Source organism: Buceros rhinoceros, unplaced genomic scaffold (genome assembly GCF_000710305.1).
Source record: "Buceros rhinoceros silvestris isolate BGI_N320 unplaced genomic scaffold, ASM71030v1 scaffold4285, whole genome shotgun sequence".
Lineage (NCBI taxonomy): Eukaryota > Metazoa > Chordata > Aves > Bucerotiformes > Bucerotidae > Buceros > Buceros rhinoceros.
Window position 1 is genome coordinate 37,161 of NW_010412147.1, and position 14,058 is coordinate 51,218.

A 14,058-nucleotide genomic window follows, 5' to 3' on the forward strand; every position below is an offset into this window, starting at 1 on the left:
CCAGTTACAATCTATAGATATGTTAAATAAATATTTAGCAAATCTTTTAAAATTCCTGATAGGTCCACGTTATAAAAGATGAAAGCCGTGGTGCAACATTAGAAGTTGTAGTCAGTCGGATGAAGACTATTCAGTCTGCTCTTTGGCGTCTTCCAGAAAATCACGGCACTATTCCTCCTTTGAGGTTTATAGCTGTTTCTGCAACAATCCCAAATGCTGAAGATGTAAGCTACATTTTAACTGTATTTTAAACAATGTAGTTTATAAAACTTACCTGGAGTTATAAATTCAGAGTGATAACAGTTGTCATGTGAGGTTGTTGCTAATAGAATGAATGACCTACAACCATAGGAAACTATCTGCCAAGTAAGGGCATGCTTCAGTTTTAGATTTCTGTTCATTATTTTTGGCTCAAGTACAAATCACTGCAGATTTGAGATTTCAGTCTGAATTCTATCGGTCCTGTGGAAAGCAGAACTTCACCTGTGATTTTAATGATGAAACTATGTCAAATGTGTTAATAGTTTACATGTGACAAAAGCTAAGTTAATTATTGTGTGTTGCAGTTAGAGCAAAGCATGATTAAAAGCAGAAATTTATCATTTCCATTCTCTTTCTTCTCTTTTAAAGATTGCAGAATGGCTTTCAGATAGCAAGATGCCTGCTGTATGCCTGAAAATAGATGAGGATCAACGACCAGTGAAGCTACGCAAAATTGTTCTTGGTTTTCCTTGCAGCAACAATCAGACAGAATTCAAATTTGACTTAACTCTTAACTACAAGATAGCTAGTATTATACAAACATATTCAGAACAAAAACCAGCACTTGTGGTACAACAGTCTCTTGGGTTTTTTTAATCACATTTGAAATTGTTTCTTTCTTAAAAGTGTTGGTTCAAAAAAATCTTTTCTTATTTTATAGTTTTGTGCCACAAGAAAAGGTGTACAGCAGGCCGCTTCTGTTCTTGCAAAAGATGCTAAATTTCTACTGAGTATAGAACAGAAAGAAAGGTATTTTTATATTTGACTTGTTAACAAGTGTTTGTGTTTTAGTAAACCTGTGACATCTGTGAAGAAAGCTGTTGAGCTAACACAATTGCTAGCAGAGGAGTGTCTGCAACAAGATCGTCATCACAGCTGACATTATTTTTGTAAACAGGCACTTCTTGTGGGAAGTTTTATTTGCTTCTCAGATTTTTAGGGTACTTTTTACAAACATTAAGTTGTTTCTAAAAGCTGCTTTCCAAACATACAAATGTTAATTCCTATGAATGTATAAGGCCTTGTAGTGCAAAGATTAAGCATATGAACAGTTGAATTAGATGTGGTCTCACTAGTGTCTTAAGCCTTAAGAAATCTTTGCATTATCAGAGGTCTTTAAATAAACACAGCCCTGAACCATATTGATTATTATTTACTTCAGGTTGCCTAGTCATGGCAGCTGCAGGAGCTACTTCCTGATTTTGGACCTCAAACATGGTCTTTGCCTTATGTGAATAATGTGTAGATTGTAGATCATGACTGGGTTGGAAAGGCTGCAACAGCTGTCCCAGAGTCAAGTTTGTTTCCTTTGTGATGAAGGGAAAGGTGGTGGTTGAAAATACCCAAAGAATGTATGTTTTAAGTTACTTTAAGACTGTGTCTTTGTGATAATCTAACATATAGTTGCAATCTAAAAAAATCTCTAAAAAGCACAAATGCAGTTGAACTGTGGGAAAGTATGTAAGAAATGTACGTGTCAAAGAACACATCCTACAATCTTTAGTGGGGTGATTGTGTATCTACTTTCATGTGAAGCTTTATTTTTGCACTTTAAAAAAAATACTTGCATCTTTGTATAGTCGACTTGCATTAGTGAATCTGGTTTGTGATTCTGAAGTATCCTCTTTTCTTGTGTGTGTGTTACATAGATTACAGAGGCATGCAAATTCATTGAAAGATTCCAAACTGAGAGGTAAATATCACCTACTATCAGTCTGCTCTGTGAATGAATACTTGATTGAGTAATCTTAGTCAAGTAATGGATGTAATTGTTTTATTATCAGACCTTTTAATGTACGGTGTGGCTTATCATCATGCGGGTATGGAGATATCTGACAGAAAAATAATTGAAGGAGCTTTTACTGTAGGAGACTTACCAGTGCTTTGTAAGTAAATTGAACTTTGAAAGTCAATATGTTGTTAATCTATCCTGAGAAGGCTGCAGTTTGGAAGTGGTAGCATTTTATGATTCTATAGTTTGTTTAACCCTTGGAATCACTTTGTGAAATCCGGATGAAGATGTGTTTGTGTTTTACATGCGCTTTCACCCTGTGAGTATACATGTGCACTGTTTCTGAAGACTAAGACCATAGAACTTTCCTCTTTTTCAGCATACACAGAGGTTATCCTCCCTCATATGTCTGTATAGGTCTGGCAGTATCTGTTTCTTTTTCGTATCACTGAGCCATCCTGTTGAGGTGGAACTCTGCTAGCGTGCCTTTCCTCAGAGTTTACACAATATTTTCTTTGTTTGTGTCCTTTGCAACAGTAGATTCCCTGAAGGTAATCTTTTACATTTAATGCTTCTTAGATGGAAAGGATATTATCTTCAAACTCCCATGCAAGGTGTTTTAATTGATGAGGAGATACTTAAGAAATATTCCATCTGCTGATACCTGAAATGCGAAGGTGTCTGTCTGAGATGTGATGGTTTTATCTTGTCCAGGCTTTCTTTTTCTGTAAGAAAGATTCAGACCCTGTGGGGAATTGCCTTGTGAATCATTAGTGGATTTCTGAAAGATTGATGGATTTTTCCTTTCCTGTACAACATCATGACTCACTATGAAAATTTAAGGTAGATACCCTTTCTGTGATGTGGCAACTTTGCTAGAGTGGCAGCATTTATAGTACTGAAACATCCCCACGTCCTTGCAATCTACTTCGGCTGTCTGGTGCACTGTGCAGGGCTTTGCCAATGGCAGTGCCATTTTTTAAATCTCAGGAGACTGTGGTTCTACAATTGCTCTTTGCAAAAATAACTTTGAAACCTTGTGCTATAGCTGAGCGCAATGTGAACACGCATATGAACTACCGCTGAAAGAATGCAGAGTTGCTTATTGATACTTAAGTCCTTTGAAGTTTATAGATTGTATGAATTATTCAGGTTCATCTGAGATACTGGAATTACATTTCTACAAGTGAGAGGAAACTGAAAGAGTATGGGGCATATTCTGCTTTTGTGAGCAGGACAGAGGGGGTAGAGTTTTAACACAACTTTTGCAGATATTACAAAGGGGAAAAACTTTGGTCTGGAAAAAGAATGTACATATACTCACAGCATGTGTGTGTTTCTATATGTGTATATACACACACATATATATAGATCGAAGCTCTGATTGCACTGATAAGTAACCTTTCTTGGCAATTTTTTTTATGGTTAGGTCCCTTTGTTTTGGCAAATTTCCTATTTTGCCTACCATAATAATGCAAAAATCAATTATTCTTTAACAAGATGGTGTGGTTATGCCTTTAATTTAGATTGTTCTTTACTGATGCACCTGTAATAACTAATTTAAGTTCTCCATTTCCAAAAGAATTGGAAAATTCATTAAGTTTTTGTTTTTATAGTCAAACAGTTGTATACTTGGCCTGTATAGCTGCCTTTCCATGGTAGATTCCTGCCACCCTGTATATTATTAGAGAGAGTAAATCAGAAAACACGAGTGTGAGACAATTTGCCACAAACTTGACTGGTGTTTTCCATGTGAGAGTGTGTACTGGTAAAGTATTGTGATAGTATCGGTGGTGATTCTAGTGTGGTACCATGGATATAAATGATGCTAATGACTGATGACTTAAAATATTGAAGATATTGATCACTACAAAGCAAGATGAAGTCACGACTGTATTCAAATACCTATCCATGAAGAAATATGAATAATGTTTCTTCAGTGTGTGTGTTACATTGAAGATGTTTTGGAGTCTAAATTATTGAAAGAAACTTAAAAAGGAAATAAGAGCTCTTAGGTATCAAGCGTTGGTCACTTATTTGCTGTTTGTTTAATGTCTGCCAAACATTGCAATGGTGTTCATCTTGCAATCAATATACTTTAATCTGATGTAGTTACTACTAGCACCTTAGCTGTGGGAGTCAATCTACCTGCACATCTGGTGGTTATAAAATCCACAATGCACTATGTTGGAGGAGTGTTCCAAGAGTACAGTGAAACTGATATTCTGCAAATGATTGGGAGAGCAGGAAGGCCTCAAGTAAGTTAATGCTATGTTATACTGATGCTATCGATAAGCAGATCAGTAGAAATTATTCTTGGCAAAGAAACTAAAATGTCAACAATTTTTCTGCAGCATTTTGGTTTTTTAGGGGTTGTTATTAATATTTAAATCAATCCTGAGTAACTTCTTAATTGAGAAGGAAAACTGACTATGTTTGTATTATCCACTAAAATGTACGACTTCATCTTGTGGAAAAAGATCTAAAGATTACATTTTGGTTAGATAATGAATGGAGATCAGAGAAAAAGCTGGCACACATCTTACGCAAAAAAAATTCTGGAATATTGAATAGTATCAAGAGCAATATGCTTTTATTCTCATAACAGCAGAACAAGAAAACATCTAATTAAGAAGTGGGGTAGAGTGGGAAGGTCAGAAACATTGCCTTCAAAAAGCTATAATTTATTTTGTTTCCACAAGAGGTAGCTGATGGCCAAGAATGCTATGTTTTAGAAAGGGATTAGACATTGCTTTGGTTGTAAAAAGAAAGGGGGAAGAGAAGTCTAAAAATGGTTATTTAATTATACCTCTTTAAAGTCTCTGAATCCTTAATGTTGCATCTAGCACTTTTAAGTCTTTTAATTTTTAGAAAGAGATGGAGTCTAATAGGGGAGATAGCTTACTACACAATAGTCTCTAGACTATAAGAGACTGCTTATATTAGCCACTGTGATATGTTGTGCGCATGACTGTTTTACCTGGACCCAAGATGTAAACTAGTATGGAAATGCCAATATTCCTGTCTTCTGTAACTGCCTGTTTGGGGGGGGGTTTGCTAGAGATTGTAATTTAGGAAGATTTTTCAGGTTGTTACTCACACTCCTAAACAACTTTAACTTACTGAGTCAAGACCTGAAATACTTACCAAGACCTGCCTTTCAGTATTGCATACACTAATGTGATCTAAAAAATGCAAAAGTCAGGAAACTTCTCATAAAAAAAAAAAAATCAGTCTAATAGTATTTTTTCTGTTACAAAACAAAATAACGTGAGGTGGCTTGAGAGTACCTGATTATGATTATAAAAAAATACTGTAAAAGGATTGATCAAGATTTTCTAATGTTTGGGGAATACTAATGAGAATTTGTGTCAGTAAATAATTTTCTGTGGTAGTGAGTAGGAATCCTTTCCTTAGCTGTGGACCTTGTAAAGAGGTCAGTAACAGTTCACATTTGTGTTGTTTCTTGACTTGTCTCTGTTACATGAACCTCAGCACGTACAGGCTGGTGCACTGACCTGCCTGCCAGCAATGGCTGGGATCCTGCTTGCTACCCCAATGAGTTAGAACTGGCCTTAAGGTTAAAAGAGGTCTGGGTGTTGAGTGGCTGTTTCAACAAGGATTTTAAGAAAACAGTTGTAATGGTTTCAACAGATACGTGATGCATATTGAACTGGATTTTTGTTGCTGAGAGATAGGTAAGTTTGTGGTTTTATTTTTCAGTTTGACACTACAGCTACAGCAGTTATTATGACTCGTTGGAGTACAAGGGAAAAGTATATACAGATGTTAAATGGTGCTGAAATAATAGAGAGCAGGTAACTAGTTTTTATAAGACTATAGAGATGGTAGCAATGTTTCATAGTTTGTACAGAACGTTTTTTCAGGTACATTTTAGGATGGTTTTTTGGTCTATCAAAAGCTATTGAAGTTAATATCCTTTATCAGCTAAAATAATCTTTAGAACATCTTAACATTAAAGCAACAGTTGTTGAAAGAAACTGAAGCAGAATATATTGCAAAGCCAAAAAAAGCAAGAATTGAACCTAGGTCATATCTCCGAATTTTTAGATTATATAGCCTGGAAAATGCCAGACTACAGAATTCACTTGATCAGGGCAGAGTACCAAGAGAAATATGTAGGAAAGTTAAGACGTTAAAGGGTAGAACAGGAAATTTAGCTTATATAATTTTGTTAAGGTTTAATTTTTCAAATATGTTCAAGATATCAACACTGTGCTGTGACTTTGAAATGTATGTGCTTTGTTTCCTAATTAATTGTTAAATTTCACCATTGACAGAGGGGTTTTTTAAATTTTTGGTTGCTGGACGTTAAGTCAGCAACTTAAAATAATAAATATTTTACATTGCTGATTATTTACATATTCTTTCCTGTTTTCTATTGATTTCACTGATTAAAGTGAACAGTTGACAGTAAAACAAAACAAAAAAAAAACCCACAGAGAAAATTGTTGTGGTTTTGGTGGAGGGATTTGTTTTTGGTTTCTTCCCAAAAAATAGTTTTAGCACTTTTTGTACTAGTAATTGGTAAACGTACTTAACTTTTTTCTTTTTTTCTTTTTGCTAGCTTGCACAGGCATCTCGTTGAGCACTTAAACGCAGAAATAGTGTTACGTACTGTCACAGATGTTGCCGTAGCTTTGGAATGGATACGATCAACATTCTTGTACATTAGAGCCTTAAAAAATCCGACTCATTATGGTTTGTTTTTTGTTTTTAATTCATCTAAATCATGACACTAGGATGTGTTAGGTCCATGTGATTTGTTTTATTTGTTTCTTATGGACTATTATTTCATAAGGGGTGAAAACAAGATATGTAATATGGCCTGTAACATTTTTAGGAACAACAGTTTCAGTTGATTTAATATAAGTAATAAAATTTTAAGAACTGTGAAGAAGACATTAGCTTCATAATGATCTATTTCTTTTGATCTTGATACACTGGGCCATGTATTTATGCAATATCAAGCCATAGTGTACTTTTCAGTGCTGAATATGTAATCTGCTGCTAAGAAAAAAAATTGTCTAGTATTTCATAGTTTTTCTAAAACAAAATTTCAATAATCTCAGTGCTGCTGTCTCAGTTTGTCTTGTCCAGAAGAGCCTCTGAGTCCCCAGCCCTGACCATATCTTTGTTCCCAGCCCCTTTATCTACACCTATGTATAAAGTCATTGGGTGCTTGCTAGAGACAATTTTTTTTAAGGATTTATAGATGGGATTGGAACATAGTACATCTAGTATTTGAATGGATGTTACAATTTAGCTGGCTTCCTGTATTCTAAAAAAGGAAAACTGTACATGTGAAGTTGCTTGCTAACATTTCTGCAACTTTTAGGACTCTGATATTTTACATAGGGGATATCTGCAGCTTTTACCTTTGTACATCTGTCCTAACAGTCACTTACTAATACTTAGATACTTGCACTATGTAAAACATCTGATTCATTCCTAGTATAATAAATACTTAGAATTTTTTCACTTTTGGGTATTTGTCTGGCTCCCAAAGATAAGCAAATCAGTTTTGATGGTGATGATATTGGAGGAAGTATATCATTGTATTAGGTTAAAACTCTTTTTGTCTTTTCATGAAGGTTTTTCATCTGGATTGGATAAAATTGGAATTGAAGCAAAATTACAAGGTAAGAGGCTTTTATTTCTTGTTTCAGTAAGAAAGTGTTACATTTTAGGGCAGGTTCATCCATGTTTATTATAGCTGTCCATTAATTTCAGTAGATCCATTCACAGAACAAGTATAATTTACCATGTTGCACTATTGATTTTAACTATTAATCCTTTTCAAACACTATTGGTACATTTTGACTGGTGGAAAAGATTTTCTCGTATAGAGGAAAAAAATTAAATGCCTTTACCCACCTCATCTCCATATACATTCTCAGAAATATGGAGCAGAGCATTTTAATTTTGATTGCTTGTCATTCTTCCTAATTTTCCTTTGATCTATCTCATTTACTTTCATTAATTTCTGTTACTATACTTTCACAAAAAGCCCTTTTCCAGAAATTGTCATCTTCCCTTCATCATAAATTTAGCCTTGAAAACAAAGGATGTGAAATGTAAATATCTTCACCTTGTTCAAAAACAGTTTAGAATTGCATGATTATGGCACATTATGAAGCAATAACAAAGAGCAGGTGGAGAAAGAGAACACTATTGATTTTGATGGATATTTTTGCATTGGTCATTCAAAAATGTATAAATAATATGAAAAAGGAATTTTAGGGAACACCAGCGTGTGGCAGATCTTGTCCAGTGATGGACTCAGTGAACTGGAGAATAGGAGCAAATCTTAAATTCTATATTTTTGTACAGGTAGGTCACAGTACTTGTATAAGTTTGCTATTCAGACAACTAGACTAGTAGGATCTGAGAATTCCACTCTGACAATGATGTTTTGCATTGGAGATTTGCATTCTAGTATATTGTTTGCTTGTTACCTGAAATTTGGTCCTTATGAATTGAATTACTTACTCATTTTGCTTAGGGGTGTCAAGGAAAGACTTGCAGTCTTTTGAAGATTTCTGTGCATTAAGCATTCCATATAATATCAGTTGTATCTCAGATGTATGGATTCAGAAGACCTTCTTAAGGATTATTTTGCTATTTTAATTCCTAATTTAGTTTTAAAAATTGCATATGAATAGCAAATGCATAATACAATAGCAAAGAACTAAGAGAATGCAAATGCATAATTAAGAAATTGTACTTGGTCTTCAAGTGAGCAGTAAGGTGAGAATGAGGCATCCAGCTTTACAGATACAAAAAACAAAAAAATAATCGCAGCCCCATATTTTTCCTGTAACAACTAAGAGAAGACTACTTTGAAGTGGCTTTTTTTGCTACGACTTGAATAAAACCCAATTATTGATTTTTTTTTTTTTTTAATACTGCTTTTTAGTTATTTACAATTCCATCAGAAAACACACAGCCAACTAAATAGTCTGGGAATCACTGCCTCTCATCTTTAAATATGGAAATACCATACAACTATTCTTTATTATTTATTTATTTTAATGTAAGTTAGATCCAAACCAAATAAATACATTACTAAAAGACTACTTGCTAAGATTGTAAATGGAGCTCTGCAAATCTACAAAAGCAGTTTTGTCTCTTCAATGAAAGACGTCGTGTCCCTCATAATTCTGTATATTCGTATACTAGACCAGTTGGAGCTTAAATATCTGGAGGGGGCTTGGTATATGAAAAAGTAGAGTGATATATGCCCTGAAATTTGTAAAGCCAATACTTGGACTCCGTTTACACATTTATTAAATTTTACAAAATTGTGTAGGAAAATTTTGTGATTGAAGTTGGGCATGGTGGAACTATTCTGAGGTTGTTTATTGGGTAAGGGTTTCAAGGACCTGTCTACAGGAATATGCTTAGTGTATATGACACTGCTTGAAGTGTCCAAATATGAGAGATATTGACTGACTTGCAGGTAGGAAAAAAAGGTATACTTACCATGAGAAAAGTTATCTGGTTCATATGCTCGTCCAGTTGTTTTCTATCTTTTCCTGTCTTTTAGATCAGGACATTTCTATTTTGGGCATATAGGTTGAAAGGAATGGAGGGAATGAAGCATGTTACCACCTGAATAAGCCCAGTGGGAGAAGGCATGGTTTGAAATCACCTCTACAGATACTGCTAGGGTAGAAGGCTTCACTTATAATCCACACTTTAAAAGCATTTCTATTTCCTTGAAGTGCTCTGATCTTAAAAACAACCTCTTTTTAAAGTTCGTACAGAAGCTAGCTCCTTTTCCCTGCACACACGAAATATTTTGTAGTTACGTATATAGTTGTGTTCTCATACATCTGATGTGCGGTTTGCATGATTTCTGGTTGCTGTGGGAACTATCACTTTGAGTGTTTTCCCAACTTACTTTTAAATTCTGAACATCATATTAATGTAATTGTTGCCTTTTACCTTGCTTTTGAAGGAGAGAAAACCAAAGCATTTTGATTATCCACATGCAGATATCCAACTAAGAAGGTTTAGTGGAGTAAATACAAATCCACCTGATACAGTATGAAAATTTCTGATGAAGGATTCATAAATACCTGTGGATATTTGAAAATCCAACCATTTAAGTGTTAAAATGGTAGTGGAAATCTTTCGTATAAATATGGTAGGCTCTCCGGTCTGTCATTCAGAATTGTATATGGCAGCCTACGTTCCATGCGTCTAGTTTATATTACTTTGCTACTTTTGCTTTACTGAAAAAGAGATTTGGTTGTCCTGTATCAAATATTTTTGAGTAAGCTTTCCCCAGGCAGAAGTAAACGACCAACTTTAGTAGAAGTAGGGTCATGTTCTAAAACCTTTACCTGAGTTCAGAGAAATTACTCAGGTATACATTCATTGCAATTTGATGATGATGTTTGTGGTCTGTATATAGATAAATTTTTCTTACTTCTATGTATAAAAATACATGTATTTTCAAATTGTTGACAGAACTGTGTTTGAAGAACTTAAATGAATTATCATCTTTTGATTTGATCAGGATGGATGAAGCAAATAATTTCAAACCAACAGGTACCACTTTTTTAAAATAAAAATTAAAAAATTACTTTTCAGAAGTAATTTTGAGATAGTAGTGAACTACAAAGGGTCACAGCTCTTTCTGTGGCCCATTAATCAGTGTATATAAATGTAGCAGAGAGTAGAATCTGAGAGATTGACTGGAATATATGAGCAAGTTTCTTTCCCAAATCATGCAAGTTCTTTCTCTTAGTGTTGATACATGAATAGATCTTCTTTTGTTGTTGCGAGAAATTTTGTTGCTGATTAGGAGAAAATTACAGAACATTATTACAGGATAATTGGATGCGACACAGTGCAATGAAGAATGGGTTCTATGTGCTCTTTTCTACAATCTTCTGAGAGGGGTGATTGGCTTCTCAGCAATCACAGTTCACAGTCTGGTATATTAGTGTGAATTCATCTCCATTGGAGAAAACTGTAACTAGTGCGTGTTGCTTCCTGCCACGCTGTGATGGGGTCAGTAATATCCATCAGACAGCAGGGACGATAATATACGGAGTCAGTGGTGATAAATCTTTTAGAGCACTGAAATAAAAAAAATTATTTTGATTTCGTGACCTAAAATATACACTAAGAAAATATGTTAAAGATACGTTCTTCTTTTACAGAGAGTGGAAGATTAATGGCATGGTATTATATTGCATTTGATACCGTGAAACAATTTTTCACAATTAAGGGAACAGAGACTTTAAATGAATTGGTAATTTAACTTTTTAAAAAAAATTTACATATATTTGATTGATTTTAAACAGAATCAAGGATAAGCAGAAGGTTTTATTTCTTTTAAAGAGCTCAGGCTTTGTTTATATATGTTTTAGAGAGTACATCTAAATAAATTCCATATGGATTATTTTTGAGGCTTTGAGACCTCTCCATTTCCAACTCTTTCTCCCCTTGCTAACCTTGCTTATGAAGATACAAAGTTGCCAAAGCTGTTTGTGTATTAAACACTGTATGTTTTGTGGTTTAGTAGGGGGGTTTTATTGCAAAAACCAGCTGCACAGAGAGCAGATTTTACTTTTAAAGGAATGATACTGTCTTTCTGTTTTAAGTCATTTTTCCTCTGTCAGATAACAGGTTGTCATTGCTACTGTTAAGTCACAAAAGACATTTTGTTTTCAAGCAAATACTATGGTAGGACAGACTAGCCATGAAAAAAAGGAATGCCTGTTCTTCTGTGGCTATCTTTGTTACTAAAGTATGAAGAAAGTAAAGTGAAATGTATAACAGATAGCAAAAACTATTTATATTTGCCTTGCATGTCATAAAGTGTTAGCAGTATGGTTGATTTTTGGATAATTTAAAGTGGAATAGTAATCTAAAAACTGAAAGAACTTCCTCTTTTGTTATATAATAGCCTTTATAGGAAGACGAAAGAAAGTTGGTCAGTATTAGAACTGATTGACCGTCTTTTCATGGTCATAATGTTGAGACACTAAAATTCTTTTTAAAAGCTTTTTAAGTTGGAAGTAGTGGTAGAAAAAAGACAAAGAAAACCAGTTAATAAAAAGGTAAATTTTTACAGATTACAATGATCTCCAACTGCACAGAATTTCTGGATGTCAAATTAAGAACAAATGAAAAGAAAATATTGAACAGTTTGAATAAAGACAAGGACAAAATAACTATCAGGTATAAAAATAAATACATTAAAGAAGGAAAGTATCTTTTTAGCAATAAATTAAATGAATAGCAAAAAATGTGTATATTTTCATGCATAGGTTTCCAGTGGAGGGAAAGATAAAAACAAGAGAAATGAAGATAAACTGGTAAATATTATGTTGTGTTGTTACTTCTTATTGAAAAGGTGTCATTTAATGTCTGTTGAACTCCCTGCTAAAATTTTTATAATTTTATAGAGGACGAGATCTTGCATTTAGTTTTTTTTCTATTCTGAATTTTCTTTTGTTTTCCAGTAGTAACTTTAGTGTTGTTATTCTTTGCTTACAGTTTGGCTTATATACCAACCCCTTTTTATTCCCCAGTCTTATTCAGGCTCAGCTAGGATGCATTCCTGTTCAAGACTTTACTTTGACACAAGATACTGGCAGAATATTTAGAAATGGCTTAAGAGTTACTAGATGTATGGTAAAATTCAATCCTTTTTTGGTATATATAATAATAATCTACGTTTTATTTGATTAATACAAGTCAATTTTATTTTTATAGGGTTATGTGACTTTCTGGCATCACGTAAGAACAACTATTCTGCTTTATTAAATGCTTTGATTTTAGCAAAGTGTTTCAGGTGCAAACTTTGGGAAAATTCACTTCATGTGTCTAAACAATTGGAAAAAATTGGTAAGTACTAGTCAAAAATGATAAAGGTATAATCTGATAGAGACTAAAAACTTATAATTATCCTGCTAATTTCTGGGGTGTCTGCTTACATAATTAAATGAGTCTCCTAATTACTCATTTGCCACAAATGAGTACCACAGTTGTCAGAATAGCCTGTCATGATAGAATTAATCCACTTAGTAATTTTCTTCAGGCTTTAAAAGTATTTCAGAGCTTTTCTTTTTTCTTAGTGTTCATTTATCCTATGTTTGTGTGATTGCATATCTCTAAGCTATGCTTTCCTTCCCAAACAGCTGTCGCTGTAGGTTCTTTACTCATATGCATGAAAGCCCTTTAATTTGCATTGACCTGGATGGGAATCATGAAATAGAAATAAATTTATTGTGCATGAGGTTCTTATACACGGGAGGATCACAAGTTTCTGATTATATTCTTCCTGTTGCTGTATCCTATGACTGGATGAACTTCTGACTAGAAGTACAGACTTGTCATAATTATTTGAGAAGTTCAGAAACTTTGGAGTCCTCTGTATTACAAAAATGTAGCCATACTTGTTTGAGGTAATAGTACAGCTTCCTGCTTTGATGTCTAGCCTTATCATACATTCATGCTTTCATAATTCACTATAGTGTTCTCCGTATTTCTTCTTTAAAGACACATCTGCTCTGTGCAGAGCAGTACAGTACAGAGATCTGCAAATTAGAGAATAACTAAGCCAGAAGACCGGTATGGTACAGTACATTACAGCCTTGCCAGCTCAGATGCAGAAGCCGTATTGCTTCATTCACGTGGATTCAAAGCAAGGGACAGGGCTTGTTAGCTTGTGCGCAGCAGCACAGCATGGTGGGAACCCATTTCCACTACTGGATCGGTGACAATGTGCCCATCGTCATCTGAGGAGTCTGCCTCATGTTCAGCATTTCCAGGGTGTTAAGATGAGTGGAATAAACAACGCGCTTGCTGTGTAGACAAATCCTTTCCTGTGTTTTATACAACAGGATAAAGTCAGTTTTAGATGTTAAGATGAGCGGAATAAACAACGCACTTGCTGTGTAGACAAATCCTTTCCTGTATGTTTTATACAACAGGATAAAGTCAGTTTTAGTTTTTTAATAATAGAAGTGTTATATATACACATCTCTGTCCTGTTTTCCCTTTTATTTTTTTCTTTCCCT

The 14,058-nt window shown here is 34.3% G+C and overlaps 1 protein-coding gene across 1 annotated transcript in view; it reads left to right on the plus strand.

The window, feature by feature from the left end:
* HFM1 (HFM1, ATP-dependent DNA helicase homolog (S. cerevisiae)) overlaps positions 1–14,058 on the plus strand; it is a 36,874-nt gene that overhangs the window by 10,479 nt on the left and 12,337 nt on the right. The window contains exons 10-24 of the mRNA XM_010136263.1: positions 63–224; positions 631–831; positions 923–1,011; positions 1,911–1,954; positions 2,046–2,147; positions 4,106–4,251; positions 5,717–5,811; positions 6,582–6,715; positions 7,609–7,656; positions 10,493–10,573; positions 11,191–11,282; positions 12,108–12,214; positions 12,304–12,351; positions 12,568–12,665; positions 12,752–12,883. Of these exons, the coding sequence (XP_010134565.1) occupies positions 63–224; positions 631–831; positions 923–1,011; positions 1,911–1,954; positions 2,046–2,147; positions 4,106–4,251; positions 5,717–5,811; positions 6,582–6,715; positions 7,609–7,656; positions 10,493–10,573; positions 11,191–11,282; positions 12,108–12,214; positions 12,304–12,351; positions 12,568–12,665; positions 12,752–12,883 (1,579 nt within the window). The remainder of the gene's footprint in view (positions 1–62; positions 225–630; positions 832–922; positions 1,012–1,910; positions 1,955–2,045; positions 2,148–4,105; positions 4,252–5,716; positions 5,812–6,581; positions 6,716–7,608; positions 7,657–10,492; positions 10,574–11,190; positions 11,283–12,107; positions 12,215–12,303; positions 12,352–12,567; positions 12,666–12,751; positions 12,884–14,058) is intronic.